Below are 22,232 nucleotides of genomic sequence, written 5' to 3'. Positions count from 1 at the left end.
TACTGGTAACTACAGTTACCATATTTTTCTCTAGGAAACCCCAGACACATGACCCCGCCCTGTTCTACCTCCAACCCATCTGTTCTGCCCCAGCCCCCCCTCCTCTATTCTTCTGGATGAGCTCCAGCCACATCTGGAGGGCCTGGAGCACAGGCGGATGTGTGCAACATCATCCACGCATGCTAAGAGGTCTTCCAGATGTGGCTGGCGCTCGCCGGGTTTTGGAAAGTCTGTCCGGGAGCACAGACAGTCCTCTAAAAAGAAGACATGTCTGGGTTTTCCTGGACATCTGGTAACCCTACTTGTAACCCTCAGTGTGTTAAAGTACCTGTGTCAGAATGAGCTGGACTGTAGGGGGTAACCAGGTTTGATCTAGATCACCCTCAATTTCATTCTAAGGCAAAGGTAATGTATTTTTGCTGTGATTTGTTTGTTTCTTAAGGTGGTTTCAGATTGCCCTGCCATTCTGGTGGGCCGCCCTCATTCTTTCGACACCCTGGGCATGTATGCCTACCCGGTGCAGGTACTGAACCTCGGCTCCCTGCAGCAGACAATGCCAGTCTTTGTTAACATTTCCTGCTCCTTTACCGGTCAGAGGGTGGCTGTGGTGGTGACAGCTGTAACAGAGGAACACAGCAAGCTTGGTAAGTGGAACAATTCTCTCAGTGAGCAGTACTGCCATGTACAATAACAAATCTGCCAATCTTACCTTTCTCACATTTAGAGATGTTACCTGCTAAAAATGTTTTGAGAATGTATATTTAATCCCAGATTCAGAAACTGCTCTTTTTACTCCTAAGATTCAGCAATGTCCTACAGCTATTAAGAATGTGATGACTTCCCTGGGTGTAATCTGGGATCCCCAATTAACATTGTCCCCTTATATTTCAAAGAGAAAAGTTCATTTTTTATCACAGGACAAGCAGGCAGCATATTATCACATGTGGGTGACGTCATCCACAGAGCCCCAATACGAACAGCTTTGAGTGTATTGCCACTTTAAGTTTTTAGAAACTTTGCAACTGCCTACACCGTGCATGTGCAAATACCTTCCCACCAGACGTAGGCTTGCGGTACCACAGTTCTTCGTTTTCTGCGGAACAAAGTCATGTTTCTGAATTTTGCTCAGTTTTTTGTGCCTTGCCTTCACAAAAAATTTTTCTATTTTTTCTTAGTCTTTTTTCTTTCCCTTTTTTTGTCAGTAAAAAAAATAAAATGAGAAGAGACTCTCTCTTCTTCCTTGAAGGCTTCACACTTACACTGGGTGGAAACCTGTGCACGGTGTTCCACCTTGCAGAAGTGCTCCATTAAAAGTTGTAAACTTCAGCAGGAGATATTGTTCAGGGCTTCCAAGGACATCGATAAGACCTTGCAACCATTGACATAGAAATCAACATCAGCACCGTCAGGTAAGCCAGCTAAGATGCCGCCAGCTTCCCAACCAGCATCACAGGTCGCAACAGCATCAAGTCCATTGATGCAGACAAGCAGTGATGCTTACTATTGCGGCTTGTCTCTCCTTCAAGGTGTGCATCCTCGTCGAGGTCACCCTGTCTGAGGCAAGCTGTTGCACCATTTGTACTGGCAGACAAGCCACAGGTACCGGTGCTTTCATTTCAGGAAAAGCTCGATAAGCTGAGTGATCTTTTCAAACTCCATGCACCAGCATCGACTCCCTCGGTACAGGCCCAGTCAGAGCATACTGCCACCAGGCCCTGTGGTACAGGAGCCAGCTCTCCTGTAGAACATCAGCATGGACACTCATCCATGCACCATCCCTCCTCTCAACGTTCTACGCCTCGACATCAATCATCACATTGGAAGTCAAATTCTCCATCGGTGCATTGATCCACTTCATTGAGACATCAACATTACTCTTCTTCCTCTAGACGTTCAAAGTCAGGAAAACACTGTTCTTCATCACAAACTTCTAAATGAAAGAGAGCTTCCCATCGGACCTCCTCCTCCTACAGACCGGTACTGGAGTCTTTGTAAGCGTCAATCCCGTCGTTGCACACCATCACCAAAGCTTTTTTATGACTGATTTACAGACTGATACAGATGCTGATCTCTCTGCTTCTGCAAATGAGGCTTATGATACTCCTTCAGATCCTTATTCTCAGAAATTTCCACCAAAGACGAGATCTCCTACAGAGAGACTATCTTTCACTAAATTTATAAGGCATTTAGGCAAAGATCTACCTGTTAAACTGAAAGCTGATTCTGCTTTCAGTGCTAAATATCTAGAGGCTTTGGACTATGATGAGCCTCCCAAGGTGCTTCTCAAATTGCCATTGCATGGTATTCTCAGAGACTCTTCATAAGAATTGGGAGACGTCCTTGACTATTACAGTGGCTCCCAGGAAGTTGGATTCTCTGTATAGAATCATTTCTTCTCTAGGTTTTGATAAACCACAGCTTCAGCATCAATCATTGGTGGTAGAATCAACTTTAAAGTCCTTTGCTTCTATGGTCTATGCTTCAACACAACCAGGGCGTGAGGGACATACTATGGACAAATTTGGATGTTGCCTCTATCAAAATTCCATGTTGGCGAACAGGGTCCTTAATTATAATTTCTAAATATCATGCTACATAAAACATCTTGTACGAAAGTTACTTTCGTTTGATAAATATATTCCTGCACATCTACAGGAATTTCACAACATCTTTCGTACTCTTCTCAAGCTAGAAAGTATTTGGCAAGATCTTCCTATGATGCCTTTGAGTTATCATCTAGAGCACACGTCAAACACAAGGCCCGTAGGCCAAATCCAGCCCGCCTGCCGTTTATGCAGCCCACGATGTGCCTCACATTACACTCTCCAGAAACCCCCTTGATTCCCAACTCCCCCATCTACCACCTCTCTGCTGCTGAAATTTAAAATCTTCGGGTAGCCAATGCAAAGCAAGCCTCCTGCCACTAGCCTGCCCTGGAAGTGTTCTTTCTGCAGTGTCTTGCCTATGCGGCAAGAGGAAGTGATGAAGAAAACACTTCCAGGGCAGGCTGACGGTAGGAGGCTGGTTTCGCATTGGTTGCTCAAAGATTTTAAATTTCAGTGGCAGGAAGATGGTGGGTGGGGGAATCAGGAACTGGGGATTGTCATATGGTAGGAATCAATTGAGAGGGGAGGGCTAGGGTTGGGAATGGTGAAGGACATGTACAGGCTGGGAGGGGTTGAGAAAGCAAGAACAGATTCTGCATGGGCTGGGAGGGGATTGGGAAGGACAGAGGTTGCATAGCTGGGGGTTAGGCAGGGAAGGAAAGAGATGCTGGCAGTGGGTGAGGGAAGAGAAAATTATTGGACATAGGTAAGTGGAGTGGGAGGGAGAAAACATTGATCATCCAAGACGCCTCTTCTGGAGACCAGCTGCCCTGAGCTGAGTGACTGAGACACTAAGCTCCCCAGCTGAGGAGATTGGAGTCCATGAGAAGCACTGTCCACTGGGGCTGATCCAGATTCACCAATGGAGATTGCAACAAACCGACCCCCAAAGAGGAATGGGAGAGTCCATATTCTGCAACTGGGGCAACCACCACTGCAGCAAAGCATACTGAAGCAGGTGCATGTGAGCCTGGGCCCACCAAACCACATCCAGGGAAGCTACAATCGAACCCAAGACCTGGAGAAAATCCTGCTTCCGAAGCCATCAGAAGGCAAATCTGCAACTGCAACTTGACCACATGGGCCCCTGGCAGGAAGACCTTCCCCAAGCTGGTGTCAAAGAGAACCCCAAGGTACTCCAGGCACTGAGACAGAGCCAACCGACTCTTGGACAGGTTGACTCCCATCCCAGCGACTGCAGGAACTCCACAACCCGAGCCGTAACTCAGGAGCTCTCCTGAAATTTCGTCTGCTTAGCCTTAGATGACACATCCACCGACCAAGCCCGAAGCCACAGCGTACAATGAGTGGCCACCCCGAGAGCCATGGACTTGGCCGACACCTGCAACAGATCATACATGGCATCAGAAAGATAAGAAGCACCCATCTCAATTTTGGCTACTTCTGTTCTACCAAGGCCCAGTCATCAGACTCACAGTCAAGAACACACTCGGTCCAACTAAAACAAGCCTGAGCCACCAGACTGCCACACATCACCACCTGGACCGCTAGGGCAGTGACATAAAAATTCTGCTTAAGAAGAGAATCCAACCTATGCTCCTCAGAGACTCTCAAAGCAGAGCCACCCTCAACCGGCACCATATGCCATTTTGCGATGGCCGTAACCACTGTGTCTACCACCATCAGCTACTTCAAGGTATTCCTATCCCCCTCCAGGATGGGATACAGGTGGGCCATAGAGCACGCAAAACAAAAGGGTGGCATCTTCCACTGTGCAAGCACAGTATCCTGATGCATAGAAAAAGAGCTGGAAGCTAAGCGGATCCCCAGAAGCAGGGGGTCCACCACACACGGGGGCTCCTTCGCATCTTCCTCAAAGCACAACAACGAGGGAACCTGACGAATAAGCTCCTGGAGCTCTTCCCGCTGAAAGATGTGCACCACCGACATCCTCGCCAGCTGGCGGGACCCAAAAACTTCCGCCAGTGGCATCCATCCCACCGAGAGGATCCTGGAGGACCACAAAGGGGTCCAGGTCCTCATCAAGTAAAAATTACTTTCCATACAAAAAATCATCGTCCTAAGAGACCCTCAGCCACTTGGACGAAAGAGGAGATGGGGACGAAATTGGCACTGAGGGGGGCTGAACCAGAGTGGATGCAGAGGGAACCCCTCCCCCTCCCATGACCCCTGGGGCGGCTGCAGGACCCCCAGCAGCTTGACGATAAAGATTGCACAAGATTAAAACAAAATTAGGGGAAAACCCCTTGGTGGCCCAATGGCACTCACTGCCAAAGCAGAAGACCTAGCAAAAACCTGCCCATCTCTCAAATACAGGGGGGAAGGTCACCTGAGGCTACAGTCAAAATGGAGGCGCTTCCCACCAAAATCAGAGCAAAGCCCACTGAGAATAACGCCACTGAGACCTGTAGTGGCTGAGAGGCTTGAACCACCCCAGCCGCTAAAGCAGGCAAGCTGGCATCAGCTGTAAGGGAGTTCCCAGCACCATCAGCAGTTAGGGAAACCTTATTTCCCTGACTGTCGGCAGCTGGGGGAACTCTGTGCGGGCAGCAAGGGAAGCCTGGGCTTCCCCTCCATCAGCTGTCGGCATGCAAGGCACTCGTGAAGGGGTTCCATGGATGCCGGCACCCAAAGCCAATGAGGATTCTCCTTTGTGGCGGCCAGCACAACCCGAACTAAAACTCCTAGGAATTACGATAGACAGATGTTGCACAATGCAGCCCCAGATCAACAAAACAACCCAGAAAGCTTTTCTAACCATGAGAAATCTCCGTAAAATCAGAAAATTCTTTGACCAAGCACAATTTAGACTAATCGTCCAATCCCTAGTCTTAGGTCTGCTGGATTATTGCAACTCCCTATATCTTCCTTGTCCAGCCACTATGATAAAACAACTCCAGACCATACAAAACACCGCCCTCAGATTGATCTACTCACTCAAAAAATATGATCACATAACAACTGCCTTCTTAGACTCTCACTGGTTACCCATACAAGCACGAATCCAATTCAAATTCCACTGCCTGATATTCAAAGCATTACACGGCTCTTCCCCCTCCTATCTAAACAACCGCTTAAACCAAATCTCCACCTCAAGACACAGAAGAACCTCGAACCCTTTCGCCTTCCCCCCACTCAAAGGCACACAACGCAAGAAAATGTTTGACAACCTTCTGGCAACACAAGCAGCAAAAATCAACCATTCCATCTCCAATCTTATGACAATATCAGACAACTTCAAAACATTCAGAAAAGAAATCAAAACCCTGCTTTTCAAAAAATTCATCCAAATATCTTAACCCCTCCTCTTTTACCTCCAGAAGATTCACCTACCTTCAGATAACCTTCCCCCAAATTACCCACCTTAACACCTTCCAATTAAACAAATACCATCAATAGATTGTAACCTACCCTCTCTAACTGCATTCATATGTATTTTTCATACAGTTCTTCACTGTCAGTTTAATTTCCATCCTATAAGTTCACATAGAATTTTTCTTTTTTCAACCATCTTTATTTTCTCTTCTTTATTAATTTCCAGGTACTTTAGTTAGATTGTGAGCCTTCGGGACAGTAAGGGAATTTTTTAAGTACCTTCTTACTTCTCATTTATAATCTTAATGTATATTTTCTTCAAACCGCTTAGAACCTAACGGATGTAGCGGTATATAAGAAATAAATTACATTACATTACAGGCCAGCCGCATTGACCTAATGTCTGGAGAACTTTTTCTCTTTTAAAAGTGCTCATTGCGCAATACGCGACCTAGCTAAAAGAAAAAGTGCCTTTTAACAATAAAAATCAATAACAATGAACTGAAGGCTCCCTTCAAACCAGTACTGCCTCAGGATTTTTTTTTTCTGTCAGAACCAACTCCACTGGCTCTCTAAGCCATATGCCTTGCCAGTATCGGTGGCTTACAGCTGAGGCACCTCTATAAGTTTTGGGGATGTGGAGGAAATGGGGGGAGGGCTAAACTAGTGACCTGTCAAGTGCAACAGTCCTCAAGGTCGAATAGACCCCTGAAAGGGTCCCCCCAAGCTCAGTACGGCACCAGACAGGGACAAGAAGGCCTCTAAACAAATTCCAACAGCCCTACACTAACCAAGGGAAGACTGAAAACAGTTTACCTCACCTACTGAGAGACTGAGAACAGACTTTATTTTGGAGGGAAGCACAGCTATTGTATTACAGACAAATGTTTTGTCTCAGTCTCCACCTGCCAGTCATGGTGAGCTATTACCTATCAGTGAACTGTACCGGTCTGGAGAGATGCTAAAGAAAAGATAATTTAACTACAAATGTATAATGAATGTGACTTTTGGGCAGACTGGAAGGACCGTTCAGCTCTTTATCTGCTGTCATTTACTATGTTCTTATCCTAACCATAGACTGTTCATTGCTGGGGTGGAAAATATACACAAACTTGAGTGTACAGATAGTCAGCAAGCATCATTTCTCCCATTTTAGATCAGTGTGAGGATCCAGGCATTGTGCAGCAGCTCATAAATTCCTACCAGGTCCTGCTTTTTACGCTCTTTGCAGTGCTGGCTTCCACTGCTGTCATCTTTCTAGGTAAGGGCTCAGCAACAGCTTCAGTTATTTGCAATGAAGTGACCGGTTCAGGAAACTTTTTAGCTAATTTACAGAGTGTGAAATTGGGTTCCAAGAAAGCTTTGGTTATGGTTTGCAAACTCATCAGAGGTGCAATCTCCAGCTCCTTGAAGTGACTGCATAATGGAAACGATGAATCTTAGACATTCTGCTAAGTGGTATAAATGAATATCTGAACTTATGAATAAAAAAACCAAAAACGCTCTAGAGATATTTGGAGCATTGAGATTAAGCAATATATTTCTGCATCTCAATGGCCACGTATTTGGTCTTGGAGGATGAGGTGTACAGCATCAGCATCTATGAAACAAACTTTGTTCTTTTTGCTACATCGTTCTTTCTGGACCCCAGTTAGATTGAATAAGTTAGATAATTCTATATCTAATAGGTGCTGGCACTGTCACCTTGACATAGGAACATTGAATCATCTTCTGTTTTATTGCCCGAAAATTCTGATATTTTGGAGATCAATTTGGGGACATATTAATAATATTTTAGAATCAGAGATTCCTTTAACGTTTGAAGTTGTAATTTGTGGTACCATCTTGCATATCAAAGATCCCCTAGACAAATATAAAAGACATCTTATGATAAATACAGCTATACAATTGATTATAAGGAACTGGGATCGTCTCAACTTTACATTCTGGTGGGCTAGTTTATGTCTAAGCTATAAATATGAGAAAATGAACGCTGATTTGTTAGGGAATATTATAAACTTTTAATTTTATATTTTTTTTCAAGCTGAAAATAATGCTTTAATGGCAACCATGTAAACCGGACCCCAGTGCTAACAAACTGGGTAATACAATAACCCAATTACATTTATCCATTGAATATATTGGGGCATGCTAGGGAGGTAAAATTCTTTTTTAAAAAAAATTCTTTATTAATTTTATCTCTTACATCAAGTGCATAAATAATTGACATATTGTATACATCACTTGAATTTCTTATCATTTCAACTTTAATACATAAGATTTAATCCCTTCCTTCCCACCCTGTATCCATTCAAATATAGCATATAAAAATTCTTGTCCAATGAACTAAAATTTAATCAAATTCAGACATCCTTCCCCTCACCCTCCAACCACACTTGTACTTATAATGGAAAAATGGTATCTATTCATTGCAATTGGCCCCCAGATCTCTTTAAATTTATCATAATTTCCTTTTTATATCACAATTGTTCTTTCCATTTTATAAATTTAACACGAGTTCCACCAGAAACAATAGCTGAGTCTACTTCAATTCTTCCAATTAGATGTGATATGTTGAATGGCGACCCCTGTCATAATCAATAAAAGCTTGTTATTTTTTGATGAAATTTGGCTCTATGTCCTCATTGACGTACAAAATAGAATTGTATCATAAGATAGAGCCACAGGATTCTCCAATAAACAATTTATTTGGCTCCAAATAGATTTTCAAAAGGCTAAAATAAAGGGACAATAGAATAATAAATACCAGCATCTATTAGACTTAGAGCTATTCAACTTTTGTAATCTAACTGGGGTCCAAAAAGCTCTATGTAAGAGAAAAAACCAAGTTTGTCTCATAGACACTGTAGATCTCATCCTCCAAGACCAAGTTCGTGGCCATTGAGACGCAGTAATTTGATGCTTAATTTCAATCCTCCAAATGTCTCTAAGACCATTTTTAGGCTTCTTTTTTACTAATCCATTTATCGATTTATACCACTGTGTGGCCTGGTGCCCCAGGAAGTCTACCTGAAAGCATAAGAACTCCAAACTATATTGATTATTAAGAGTTTTCCATTCAGGGAATCCAGCCTGAATGGCTTGCTTCAGTTGCATCCATCTAAAACTTTGCGATTTATTAAGGCTATATTTACAGACCTTTTTAAATTTATTATAATACCCTTTTTGAGTAGTAATTATGCTTTCCATTTTATAAATGTGACACAACGAATTCCACCAGAAGGTATAATTTAATCTCCTGCAGTTTTTCCAATTACTTGTGATATTTTGAATGGTGACCCCTGTCATAATCAATAAGTTTATTGTTGTTTGATGAAATCTGACTCCTTGTTCTCATTGATGTATCAAATAGAATCGTATCATATGATAATGCTACATGATTCTCTAATAAACAATTAATTTGGGACCAAATTGATTTCCAAAAGGCCATGATAAAGGGACAATAGAATAATAAATGATCTAGGGGCCATTGACAACTTATTGTAATGAATAGACACCATTTTCCAGTGAAAGTATATTTGCAAATGGGGGGAGGAGGGTGGTTTATAGTTTACTGTGGGTTTAATCAAAAGAAAAATATTTATATTGTATATTTTTGATTAAATGTTAAAGGAAAGGGGGGGGTGGAAAGGGAAAAAATTTATATATTTGATGTTATATTAGAAAGAAATTCAAGGGATGTATTTAATATGAAATGTTTTATTATTTGTACACTTGATGTAAGATTAAAAATGAATAAAGAATTTTTTTTAAAAAAAGGCCATATTTACATTGCAACTGTGAAAAGTCAAGCAGTTTATCATTAGAAATAACATCATCCAAAATGTGTATCCCTGCAATCATCCAATGCTTCCAGATGACCTTATATCTGCCAATTTGTTGGGGTTTGGTTTTTTTTTTCCAATTCTTTATTCATTTTTTCATCTTACACGAAGTGGACAATATTACATCAGTTAATTCCTATGCATCACTTAGAAATTATTTCTTATGAGGGGCGTGGCTTGGCGCGCGCAAAACATGGACGTGTGATCGCGTCGCTCCATTTATCCAGGCAGCGGTTTTTGAAGATAAAAATACCTTTTTGCCATAAATATAAGTTTTGGTGGGTTCGTGTGCCGTGCAGAGATGGCCAGTACACGGCAAGGGAAAATTGATGTGGCTTTTGCGACATCTGGCACGGCGAAGCATCTCAAACAGGATCGTGTTACAGCTTCTAATGCCCCACTTCCGGACGACGAGGAAATTGAAAAAAAAGATATAATGGCTGAGCTTAAAAAGATTTCACGGCTGATACAGAAAAATGCGGAAAGCATACAAGAGGTGAAGGAAGAAGTTTTAAACACAAATAGACAGCTGGAGATAGTTAAGTCAAAGAATGACCGTTTTAGAATCCAGAGTAGAGCAGTTACAAATAACTGCAGTTCAGTCTAAAGAGGATACTAAAATCATCAAGGAACTACAAAAACAGCTGGTGGACTATGAAAACCGTGGGAGGAGGAAAAATGTAAAAATCATTGGGCTAGCAGAAAATTTGGAGGGGGGAAATCCAATTCAGTTCTTGGAGAATTTGCTGCCAAAGTTATTGCAACTGAATTCTAAGTACCCCCTAGAGATTGAACGAGCACATAGGATTCCTTTTCAACGGTCTGCTAACAACTCTAAGCCCAGACCTCTTATTTTCAAGCTCTTGCGGTTTCAACAAGCCTTTGAAATATTAAGCTTAGCAAAGGCGGATAAAAACTTAAATTATAAAGGCTGTAAGCTTTTATTCTTGCCGGATTTTGCAAAGAGCACTGTGGCTTTAAGGCAGCAATTTCTTCAACTTAGACCTCAGTTAAAGGAAAAAGGATACAAATATGGTTTATACTATCCTGCAAAAATGAGAATATCCACTGGGAATAAATCTCTTTATTTCGAGGATCCGGAAAAGCTGAGGGATTTCTTGGCCACTTCAGAACCAATGTCTATATAAAGGTTTTTCAAGAAAAGAAGAGGAAGGACAGGATTAATGCTGCATCATTATTGTATTTTTGTTATGTCCAAGGGAGTTATTATTTGTTTTCAAAGATGTTATAGGAATTGATTTTGTTTATTTATTATTCTTTCTTTGTTCTTTCCTTTGAGTATGTGATATGTTATGTTGGTGTTGGTGGTGTCATGAATGTTGTATGTTATTTGGTTTATGAGCTATGTTTAGGTATTATTAATTGGAGATACAAGATTACAATGAAATATAGATAAATATGATTTTGAATTTTAATTATTTTCTATATGATAATCTAGACATATGAGATTTAATTATATTGATTTTGATTCCGGTTATATGTATGATATATCAGTTGTGCTTGGAATTGGGAGGTATCATTGATAATTTCCTTAGTAATTATAAGTCTAAGGTTAATTGTTGCTGTTCTAAATAATTGATTTTGGAGTATGGAAGTTATGAAATTTTAATTTGACTTTGCAATTAAAATATTGTTTCTGTATTGCTTGAAAGTATGAGAAGTATTTGGATATGAGAGTTGATATGAAATATATATATAATTTTTCATTTTAATGGATTTGCTGAGGGTTTTTAAGGATTTATTTAGAATTAAATATGGCAGGGATGGTGAGTATTAGATTTAAAAAAAAAGGCTTTTAAGCAAATTATATAGAATATATATTATAAGGATATTTAAAATTTTGCTGTTAAAAGATAAATATAACTTGAATTGGGACAAATATTAGTATTTGGGGGTATTAACTTATTCTATGAGTTTATAGTTTGATTTATATAGGTACATGAATTTGATTTATATTATGGTTATTTATCTCATGAATTATATGATTTGAGGTATGGATATTTATGGCATTAATGAAATGATTTATATTTTCATTTATATTAAAAGATGAAGTGGTTTATACGTTGCCTGGGGGGAGTGTATGGGTTACTTATCCTATGCGTGTTACAAGTTCTTCCATTTGTAGGGTGGGTTTGGGAGGGCTGGGGGATGGGGGGTTTCTATAATATGGATAAAGATGGTTTTAGGGAATAAAGGGATTGGATATTTAACTTATTTATTATTAGATTTCATGAAGGTGTTGGTGTCTAGTCATTTCAAATTGATCAAATATGCATATTATTATTGGTATATACATATATTTAGATGTTAATTAAGTTTTTTTCATTAAACGTCAATGGCCTTAATCATATGATTAAGAAAAAGAAAATGTTAGATTTCCTTAAAAAGCAAAATGCTGATGTTTATTTCATTCAAGAGACGCACTTGTCAATTATAGAATCTAGGAAGCAGGAAGGGGGCTGGATTTCTGAAAGTTTTTTTGCTCCAGCAATTGGAAAAAAAGCAGGGGTTGCTATTTTAATAAGTAAAAAATGTTCAGGATTTTCAAATGATTGCTTCGGACTCCTTAGGAAGATGGGTACATGTCAAAATGAGCATGGGAAATAATACCCTTGATTTGTTCAATGTTTACGCTCCAAATACGAATCAAATGGAGTTTTTTAAAAATTTACAACAATTATTACTCCCACTGGCTGCTTCTAATTTAGTAGTGGCTGGAGATTTCAATGCTGTAATGGACCCAATAGTAGATAAGAGTCCAAGTAGGATTAAGAAATCATTAGGTTTAGATAATTTGGTTCAATCTTGTGATTTGATAGATATTTGACGTATTCTTCATTTTAATGATCGGGAATTTTCTTTTTGTTCACAGGTTCATAACTCTTTTTCAAGAATTGATTATATTTTTGTTTCCAATAAAATAGCTCAGAAGGTGATAAAAGCCATCATAGATCCTATTATTTTATCTGATCATGGTGGTGTTTGGATTGAATTATAAGTGGATGAGTGTGATAATGCTAAGCCGATTTGGAGGTTTGATAATACTTTGATTGCAGACTCAAAATTCCTTGAAGATTTTTAATTAAAAATAACTGCATTTTTTCAAATCAATACCTCTGATGATATTAATATTGAAGTGTTATGGGATGCATTTAAAGCAACCATGAGAGGACATATTTCTTATTCGGCATATATTAGAAAACAACTTAAAAAGCAATTTTATGATTTGGAAAAAGAAATTAAGATTTTGGAAAATAAATTAATTAGCAGATGGGATCAGAGTACATTACAAATTTTATTAAAAGCTAAAGGCAAATATAATGAATTATCTTCAAAATTTGTAAGAAATGATTTGTTTTATCAGCAAGCTCAGTATTATGGAAATTCAAATAAGGCAGGGAAGTTATTAGCAAATTATCTGAAAGAAAAAAAAATTATTGTAATAAAAGATAATAAAGGTGAAGTACATACTAAAAATGAGAATATTTTACAACATTTTCTTAATTATTATAAAGACCTATATTCTTCTGAGACTTATAGAAACAAAGAACATGATAGTTTGGAATTTCTAAATTTAATTATTGGACCAAAAATTCCTGAGCATATAAAAGGAAGTTTAGAAGAACCTATAAATCTAAAAGAATTAGAAATAGCATTGAATCTCTTAGAGCTGGATCCGTTCCAGGTGGTGATGGTTATACTGTAGAATTCTATAAGTCATTTCAAATTACCCTTTTACCATATTTGTTAAATTTATATCAATATCAGCTGACTAAAGGTTGTATTTCAGGTACTATGGCAGATTCCTTAATTATTGTTTTGCCAAAACCAAACAGAGATCCCACTTTGGTTTCAAACTAAAGGCCTATTTCATTAATAGATGGGAAAATTATTGCCAAAATATTGGCTTTAAGATTGGCAAAAGCTCTCCCTTTTATTATTGATACTCACCAAACAGGATTTGTTGCAAGGAGACATTCTTCTCACAATACTAGATTGGCTTTTCATACTTTAAATTTAACAAAGAAGGTTAATGATCCGACTTTCTTGGTTTCTCTAGATGCAGAAAAGGCCTTTGATAGGGTTGAGTGGAATTTTATATATCAAGCATTGGAGTGGTTTGGGATGGGTTCTGGATTCATTCAAATGATTCAGACGCTGTATAACTCTCCTGGTGCAAGATTATACATTAATAATAGTTTATCGGATCGGTTTCACTTGCAGAGGGGGGTTAGACAGGGTTGTCCCTTGTCTCCTTTGCTTTTTGATTTGTTTTACAACCCTTGTTAATTGCTATTAATCAAGCGAAGGGGATACATGGCATTCCTTATTCGAATTGGGAATATAAACTCTCTGCTTATGCAGATGATATTCTGCTTTATTTGAGGAATCCGGAAACCACCATTCCATGCTTACTTGAATTGATTGAGAAATTTGGAAAGTTTTCAGGATATAAGATTAATTGGAGTAAATCTGAAGTCCTTCCGCTTAATGTTCACAGTGCCAAAAGTTTATTTGATTCATTTTCTTTTGTTTGGAAAGATGATGGTTTAAAATATTTAGGCATTATTATTAAAAATAATGTTGAGGATACGGTGAGGGAGAATGAGAAGCTTTTGTTAAAAAAAGTAACAGAAATGTGTGAGAAGTGGAATCTATTGCATTTATCATGGTGGGGGAGAGTTCAAACTGTTAAAATGATGATTCTACCTGTGTTTTGTTATCAAATGAGTATGATACCAGTTTTTTTTCAGGGGTCCTTTTATAAAAAGTTAAATGGTATTCTTACGAAATTTGTTTGGTTGGGTAAAAGGCCAAGAATTGCTTTAGTATCACTACAAAAATCAATTGTGGAGGGAGGGGTAAATTTTCCAAATTTTTATAGGTATCATCAAGCCTATATTCTACGTCAGGGTATGTATTGGATCCTCCCAGAGCTCATGGAGAATGTCCTAAAATGGTTATATTTAGAATGGCGACTCCTGTTTCCTTTACATCTGGTTCACTTGATTAGCATAAAGATACCTAGGAAATATAAAGAGAATAGGATTTTAATTGATACTTGGAAAACTTTACGGTATGTTAGTAACTTATCACCTATTCCAATTTCTAAATCATTACATCAATCTATTTGGGTAAACTCCAAGATCAAAATTGGCGGATTTCAAATTGTCTGGAAGCATTGGATAATTGGTGGTATTCGAACTTTGTATGATGTTATTTCAAATGGTTCACTGCTTAGTTTTTCACAATTGCAACATAAATATGGTTTAGATAAGACACAAAGATTTAAGTGGTTGCAATTGAAGCAGGCTATTCAGGAGGGGTTCCCTGAATGGAAAAATCTTAATAATCAGTTTAGTTTGGAATCCCTATGCTTTCAGGCGGATTTCTTGGGACACCAAGCCGCACAGTGGTACAAATTGTTATATGGGTATTTGAATAAAAAACAGAAAACTGGGCTTAGGGGCATTTGGAACATTGAGATTAAGCATCAAATTTCTGCATCTCAATGGCCACGAATTTGGTCTTGGAGAATTAGATCTACAATGTCGGCATCTATGAGACAAACTTGGTTTTTCTTGCTGCATAGAGCTTTTTGGACCCCAGTACGTTTACAAAAATTTGATAGTTCAAAGTCTAATAGATGTTGGCATTGTAATAAGGAAGCAAGCAAGGACTTTAGATCATTTAATTTATTTGTTCCTGTATTAATGTATTCTGAAAGTTAATTTGGCCCCAAATTAATTCTTTATTAGAGAATTTTGTTGCTTTATCATATGATACAATTTTATTCGGAACTTCAATGAGATATAAAAGTCAAATTTCAGCATCTAATAGTAAATTGTTATTAATATTGACAGGAGTTGCCATTCAGCATATTACTAGAAACTGGAAGGATTATTATACAAGACTCAATTATACCTTCTGGTGGAATTCTGTATGTCATATATACAAGATGGAAAGAGTCATTGCTATACAAAAGGGAAATTATAATAATTTTAAAAAGATTTGGGGGCCATTGATTGTATATTCAAATGATTAGACACCTTTATGGTTTAGAAGTATTATAAGAAAAGGGGGGTATATATATATGTTTTGTTTGAGTACATTATTGATTTGGGAAGGGATGGGAGGAGGGAGGGGGATTTTAATGTACTTAAGACAGTATTGGTCAGGATTTTAAGTGAGTTATGTGAATTATATGTTATAACATTGTACACTTGTTGAAAGAATGGAAAATGAATAAAGATTTAAAAAAAAAAAATTATTTCTTATTATTTCAATACATATTTTAAATCCCTCCCTTTCCACAAATAATGTAAACCAAACATATACATGTAATAAGTTCAAAATAATAATAAACTAATAATGTAGCAATATATCCCCCCTTCCCCATTATTCTAATTATACTTTTATCTGCCAATTTGAATCTTGGAGTTTAGCCAGATAGTCTGATTTGTTGATTTATGTATTGGAACAGGTGTTAAATTACTAATATATCTTAATGTTTTCCATGTATCCATTAATATTAATAAAAACTTTAAATTAATATGGGCCCCATTGACGTCTTTTGTAGAATTATTATAACTAAGATTTTTGTTGTTAGAAAATGCACATCCAGGGAGGGGGGATGGGAGGAATATAAGGTCATTCAGAAAATATAAGGGCATTCAGAAAAGTTGAAAGGAGACAATTTCAAAACGAATACTAGGAAGTTCTTCTTCACTCAGAGGGTGGTGGACACCTGGAATGCGCTCCCAGAGGAGGTGATAGGACAGAGTACAATATTGGGTTTCAAAAAGGGATTGGATGACTTCCTGAAGGTGCAGGGGATTGAAGGATACAGATAGAGGGTAACTATACAGGACACTAAATGAATAGGGAATACACGATTTAGGTAAAGGACATGGGGGCCGCCGCGGGAGCGGACTGCTGGGCACGATGGACCCCTGGTCTGACCCAGCAGAGGCAATGCTTATGTTCTTATAATTATTTATACAGATGGTAATAGGGGGGAAGGGGGATATTTTTGAGGTTGATAAATAAGTCTGATTGATTATATATGTGTAATTTAGGTTTAAATATATATAATGTATTTCTGAAACTATAAAATTTTACTTACTTTGGTGATAAAATTAGGTTGTGTGGGGGAGGGTAATGATCTGTATGAATCTTTTAAATTTTAATGGATGTCTAGTGTTAAATGTTTAATCTATTCTGTTTCCACTTATTGAAAATGTTTTAAAATGAATAAAGATTATATATAAAAAAAAGAAATTCAGCTCCAGTATGTCTTGCACTTTCTGCTTCTCACTATCCCCCCCTCTTTTTTTTTTAAAGGGAAAACTTTTCCAGCACACACCTCTGATACTCACACATTAGGCAGAATTTTACAGAGTCTATGGAAGAGCTGTTTTGTTCTAAACCAAACCCTTTATGTTGCTTCTTTCCACAGCCTACTCTGCACTTCAGAATCGGCTGCAAACTGCCCCTGTGGTTTATATTCCAACAGCACCAGCAGGTGGGTGACAAGATCATGTATAGAGATGCTTAATTTACTTTACCAAAGCTAGATATTGCTAATATTTTCAGAATCTCTTTGTATTTAGCTCATGCCTTTTCAGCAGTAAAACAATCATCCTGCCTGACCAGTTCAGAGGTAAGAGTTGTCTTCCTACCAGCAGATGGAGACAAAGGACCACTTTTCCAGTAGCTATAGCCACTCCAATCATTGTGTTTTGCATCTTCAAAATAGGCATGTAACTTATTGGATCTAAAGGCAGTGGTCTGAGGAGAGAGGGAAGGGTTGGTGGAATTCCATTTACTGTTGCTCCCTAATAAGGTGAATAGGACAGAAGGGTATTTTAAATCAGGGGTGTCAAAGTCCCTCCTCGAGGGCCGCAATCCAGTCGGGTTTTCAGGATTTCCCCAATGAATATGCATGAGATCTATTAGAATACAATGAAAGCAGTGCATGCAAATAGATCTCATGCATATTCATTGGGGAAATCCTGTAAACCCGACTGGATTGCAGCCCTCGAGGAGGGACTTTGACATCCCCTGTTTTAAATCAAACATCTATGGCTTTCATTTCTGAATGGAGACGTGATCCTTCAGTGTGCCTTAAGAGGCTCAAAGATGACTTCTCTTTCTGTTTAATAGGTACTATCAGTTCAAGCCCTACAACTTTCAAAGGTTATGATAGTGGTGGTAATTGTGTCACACAAGACCACCTGTACCTAGGTGACAGGCTCAGTGAGGCTAACTTGTAGCAGCATGGGGGTGGAAATGTTATCAGATCAAGCATACTGAGGTTCCAGGCTGGATGATAAATGCCTTCACAATGCTTGGACGAACTTACTTTGATATCAGTTTGGATTTGGCTACACCTTTTCAGCTGTAACTCATGGTGACTTAAATTTACTTATACAGGGTGCCCACAAAAACACTCCTTGATTTTAAATGGTTACAAAATCAAAACTTAGTAGAATGTTTATAAATAAGATGACAAGTCCCAAAAAGAACAGTTAGCAAGATCTTACACAATCGCTTGCACTTTCACCCTTATAAGCTGCAATTGGTGCAGAAGTTATAACCTTCAGCCAATACAATGCGACAAAATGACCAGATGTTCCTCAAGTACCCCCCCCCCTCCACCCCGAGATCACCGGACATTACTGTTTGTGACTTTTTCCTTTGGGGGGGTATGTGAAAGACAGAGTGTACGTACCTCCACTACCCGCTATGGCTGATCTGCAGGAATGCATCACTGAATCTATAAATGTGATCACGCCAGATATGCTTTGGAGAGTCTTGTCCAAGCTCGAGTAACAAGTGGGGTGCACATCAAGTGTATGTAATCAACAGATACCATATGAAACCTTGAGTTGATGAAACTGTAGCCTCAAAGGTGAAAGAACATTCCAATAAATTTTGGTTTTGTAACCATTTAAACTCAAGGAATGTTTTGGTGGGCACCCTATATTATGTATTTACCTGTTCCTAGAAACTCACAATCTAAATTTGTGGTCACAAGAGGCTGCAGTGGGATTTGAACCGGGCTCCCTGGTGCTTATCTTATAGCACTAACCATTAGGCTACTTTTCCACAATGAGTTAAGTTTTTATGACAGCAGAGCAGGTGTGCAGATTAATACACAAGTCCAGCTACTTCTCTCCCACAGGATCTGAAGGCAGCAACAAAGCGGTGCCTAAGGTGAGGACAGACAAGACTATTGTAAAGGCCCTGTTAATGTTGTCCCCACCTCTCAAGACTTAAGGAAGTACCTTCTAGTCCCATGAGAGGTAAGGGAGGTAAGTGTGCATCAATTCCAAATGTGCAAATTTTTTAAGAGAAGTTAGCTTATAGACTTCTGATCTGAACAATCTATTTCTGATAGCTGATTTGATCTCTCTCTTCACTATTCTCCATTTCCAGACCAGTGTGGCAACTCCCCCCAACCAGCTCTAGCTCCCCCTTCTCTCACCCCTAACATCAGCAGCTCCCCCTTCATCATCCTCCATTTCCACTCCAGTGTGGTACCTCTCTCTTTTTTTTTTTTTTTTTTAAACATATCTTTATTAGTGCAACAGTATAATCACAAGAACCACTAAAAGGTACAGATATAGTAACAATATAGGAAAGCAGTCAACTATACAGGTTTCCACTCAGATGCCAGACCAAAAAGAAATAAAACAGGACTAGCAAATAAGCAAAAATATAATCATTAAAAACCAATTCATTATGTCACATTTATAAAATATAAAGCATAATTGCTATACAAAGAGATAATTATAATAAATTTATAAAGATCTGGGGGCCATTGACAGCTTACTGTAATGAATGGATGCCGTTATATAAATGTTTTTTTTGTTTGTTTATATATTTTTTTAATTTGAATTTAATACATTTACAATATCATGAAGATATCAAGGAAAAAAAGGTTTCCATACAAATTTTCAATACAACAAACAATGCAAAAAACAATCCTTTACAAGCCCACTAAGAGGGGAAACATGTTGCTTATTTATCAACTAAATTTTAAAAGGAAAACAAAGAAATGGGTTGAATTCCAATGAACCCAAATCATTCCCTACTATATTTGAAAAACAGACAGGCATCCTTGAGGATGGACCCCTGACGTCATCGGGTCCGTCTTCTGTGCCTCGGGCTTTTGCCTTAAATTGCGGTCTGCTGCCACAGAGCCCCTTGGAGCAGGATACCAGGTCGTATAAGCTAATTGATTATGGGGAAAAGGAAAGTTAAATCTAAGAGTTCGACACCTGTTGTCTCAGGTCTTATGGATAAACATTTGACTTTTTCCTTAGATTCTCCAGCACAAAATGTATCTGATTTGAATTCTCCCATAGCCGGAGCATCGATGAGTCCTCTACAAAGGACATCCCCCTTCATCCAATATCAGGTATAAGTGGGAATATAACCCCCACTAGTTCCACAGGTCTTGTGGTATCATCCACTTCAACAAGTAAATCACTTGAGTTTACTAGTGTAGTGGATGACCAACCACTAGCTGTGGAAAAACAGGATATCACTTTAAAGGAACTTTGGTTAGGTATTTCTAGAGTTGAGGGGTTTCTCAGAGAATCAACGAAACAAACATCTGATTTCTCACAGTCTGTGGTTCAAAAGTTTGAGAATGTGGACGCAAATTTAAATTGTTTGGAAATTAGATTAGGTGTGATTGAAACGCAAAGTAACACATTGCAAGCTGTTTCACTATCTGCTGTAAAAGATTCTACGTCATTGCATTTAAAAATGGAAATGTTAGAAAATATGCACAGGGGAAAGAATCTCCGCTTGGTTAATTTCCCTGTGACTCATTTGTTATTACCAGAAATATTGTTAAGTATTTTAAGGAAATACTGGGATTACCCAATGCGGATAGTTTTCCAATAAATAATTGTTATTATATTCCCCAGAAGAAAAAGGAAACTGTATAGGATGTGAACCATCTGGTAACAGATGATGTTAACTTGACAGTTTTTTGAAGATTCTCAAGATGTTATTCAGACTCGGTCCACAATGATTCTAACATGTTTGAGTGAGACAGATAAAATGCTGTTAATGAAACTTTATTTTTTAAAAATAGACTGACCAAGTTCTGTGGGGATTTGGTTAGTATATTTCCAGATGTTTCAAGAGCTACTCAGTTTAGAAGAAAAGAATTTCTGAAATTGAAAAATAGAATACTAGCACTTGAAGCATCATTCTATTTAAAGTTTCCTTGTAAATGCTTGGTTAAGATACAAGATACTGAATTCGTTTTTTGGGATCCCATTCAACTGCAACAATTTTTAAATATATGCCACTTGTTATGACTGGGCCAAAGTAAAAAGGGGATAATACTCGAATCTGGATTAGTCTGGCAGGATTCAAAGTAAAGAATGAACAGGAAGAATAAATTTCAACTTGAATTCCACCGTCAACCTTTACATCACAAAGTCAAATCAAGCAATCTTTGCAAGACACTAAGCCCTCTAGGAAAAGCAAAGTTGCTTACCTGTAGACATCAGGGGAATGCAGCCACACTTGCCCGCCATTCCCTCATCTCCGCTGCTTCTATTGCTAGAGACATAACTGACAGGAGAAGGGGAGGGGTCTCGAGGACTTAAAGCTTATTATAGCTAGGGCGAGCAGACACAAGTCAAGAGATTTCCCCAACAAGTGTGGCTACATTCCCCTGCTGTCTACAGCTAATAGCTGAAACTTGTTACACCATTTACAATGAACAGGCATGAACTAAAGCTGAATAAGCCATCTATAAAATGATCTGAATGCTCAGTGAGAAATTAACCTAGGCCAGGGGTAGGCAATTCCGGTCCTCGAGACCACAATAAATATGCATGAGATAATTTGCATCTCAAGGAGGTAGTGCATGCAAATCCATCTCATACATAATTCATTGTGGATATCCTGAAAACCTGATCTGGCTCTCGAGGACCATAATTGCCTACCCCTGACCTAGGCTGCTGCAATTCTGATGTTAGTAAGTGATCTGAATTAAAGAATCTGACCTAAGCACACACTATCCCCTCCCTTTCAGGTTACAGCTCCTATTCAACTCCAGTGTGCTTCAACTCACGTGGACGCCTGCAGAACTGGCTATAGAGTTGAAGGTAACTGCTGGCAAAAGAGGATACATATGAAAGCTTCAATAAAAGTTCTGCCGGTGGGGTGGAAGGGAGGGTTCTTTGTAGGGGTATTTTTCTTATCGTTGAGTCTGGGTCATAAGAGCCAAGTTCTGGACTCTCTATTATCCTTTTGTACAGCAATAGGCGAAGACTGTTTCAGCTGTACATCAAAATGGAAAATTTTGTACCTGTTCTGTATATTTTCCGATTGATACTTTGAATAAACAGTTACAAAGAATAAAGAAAAGTCCTGCTGGTTCTTAGACAATGGAGGGTAACTCAACTTCCCGTGTACCTGCTTTTCTACA

General features: G+C 38.7%; 1 protein-coding gene across 3 annotated transcripts in view; it reads left to right on the top strand.

Moving 5' to 3' along the window:
• Window positions 1–22,117, top strand: part of LOC117349890 (nuclear pore membrane glycoprotein 210-like) — a 181,897-nt gene extending 159,780 nt beyond the window's left edge. For all 3 annotated transcript variants that reach the window (XM_033923574.1, XM_033923576.1, XM_033923577.1), the window contains 5 exons: window positions 443–644; window positions 7,060–7,164; window positions 17,229–17,294; window positions 18,957–19,086; window positions 21,837–22,117. In XM_033923574.1, coding sequence (XP_033779465.1) covers window positions 443–644; window positions 7,060–7,164; window positions 17,229–17,294; window positions 18,957–19,051 — 468 coding nt within the window. In that variant the 3' untranslated portion in view covers window positions 19,052–19,086; window positions 21,837–22,117. The remainder of the gene's footprint in view (window positions 1–442; window positions 645–7,059; window positions 7,165–17,228; window positions 17,295–18,956; window positions 19,087–21,836) is intronic.
• Window positions 22,118–22,232: the final 115 nt, after the last annotated feature.

Source organism: Geotrypetes seraphini, chromosome 16 (genome assembly GCF_902459505.1).
Source record: "Geotrypetes seraphini chromosome 16, aGeoSer1.1, whole genome shotgun sequence".
NCBI classification, from domain to species: domain Eukaryota; kingdom Metazoa; phylum Chordata; class Amphibia; order Gymnophiona; family Dermophiidae; genus Geotrypetes; species Geotrypetes seraphini.
This window is presented reverse-complemented; position numbering and strand designations above follow the sequence as displayed.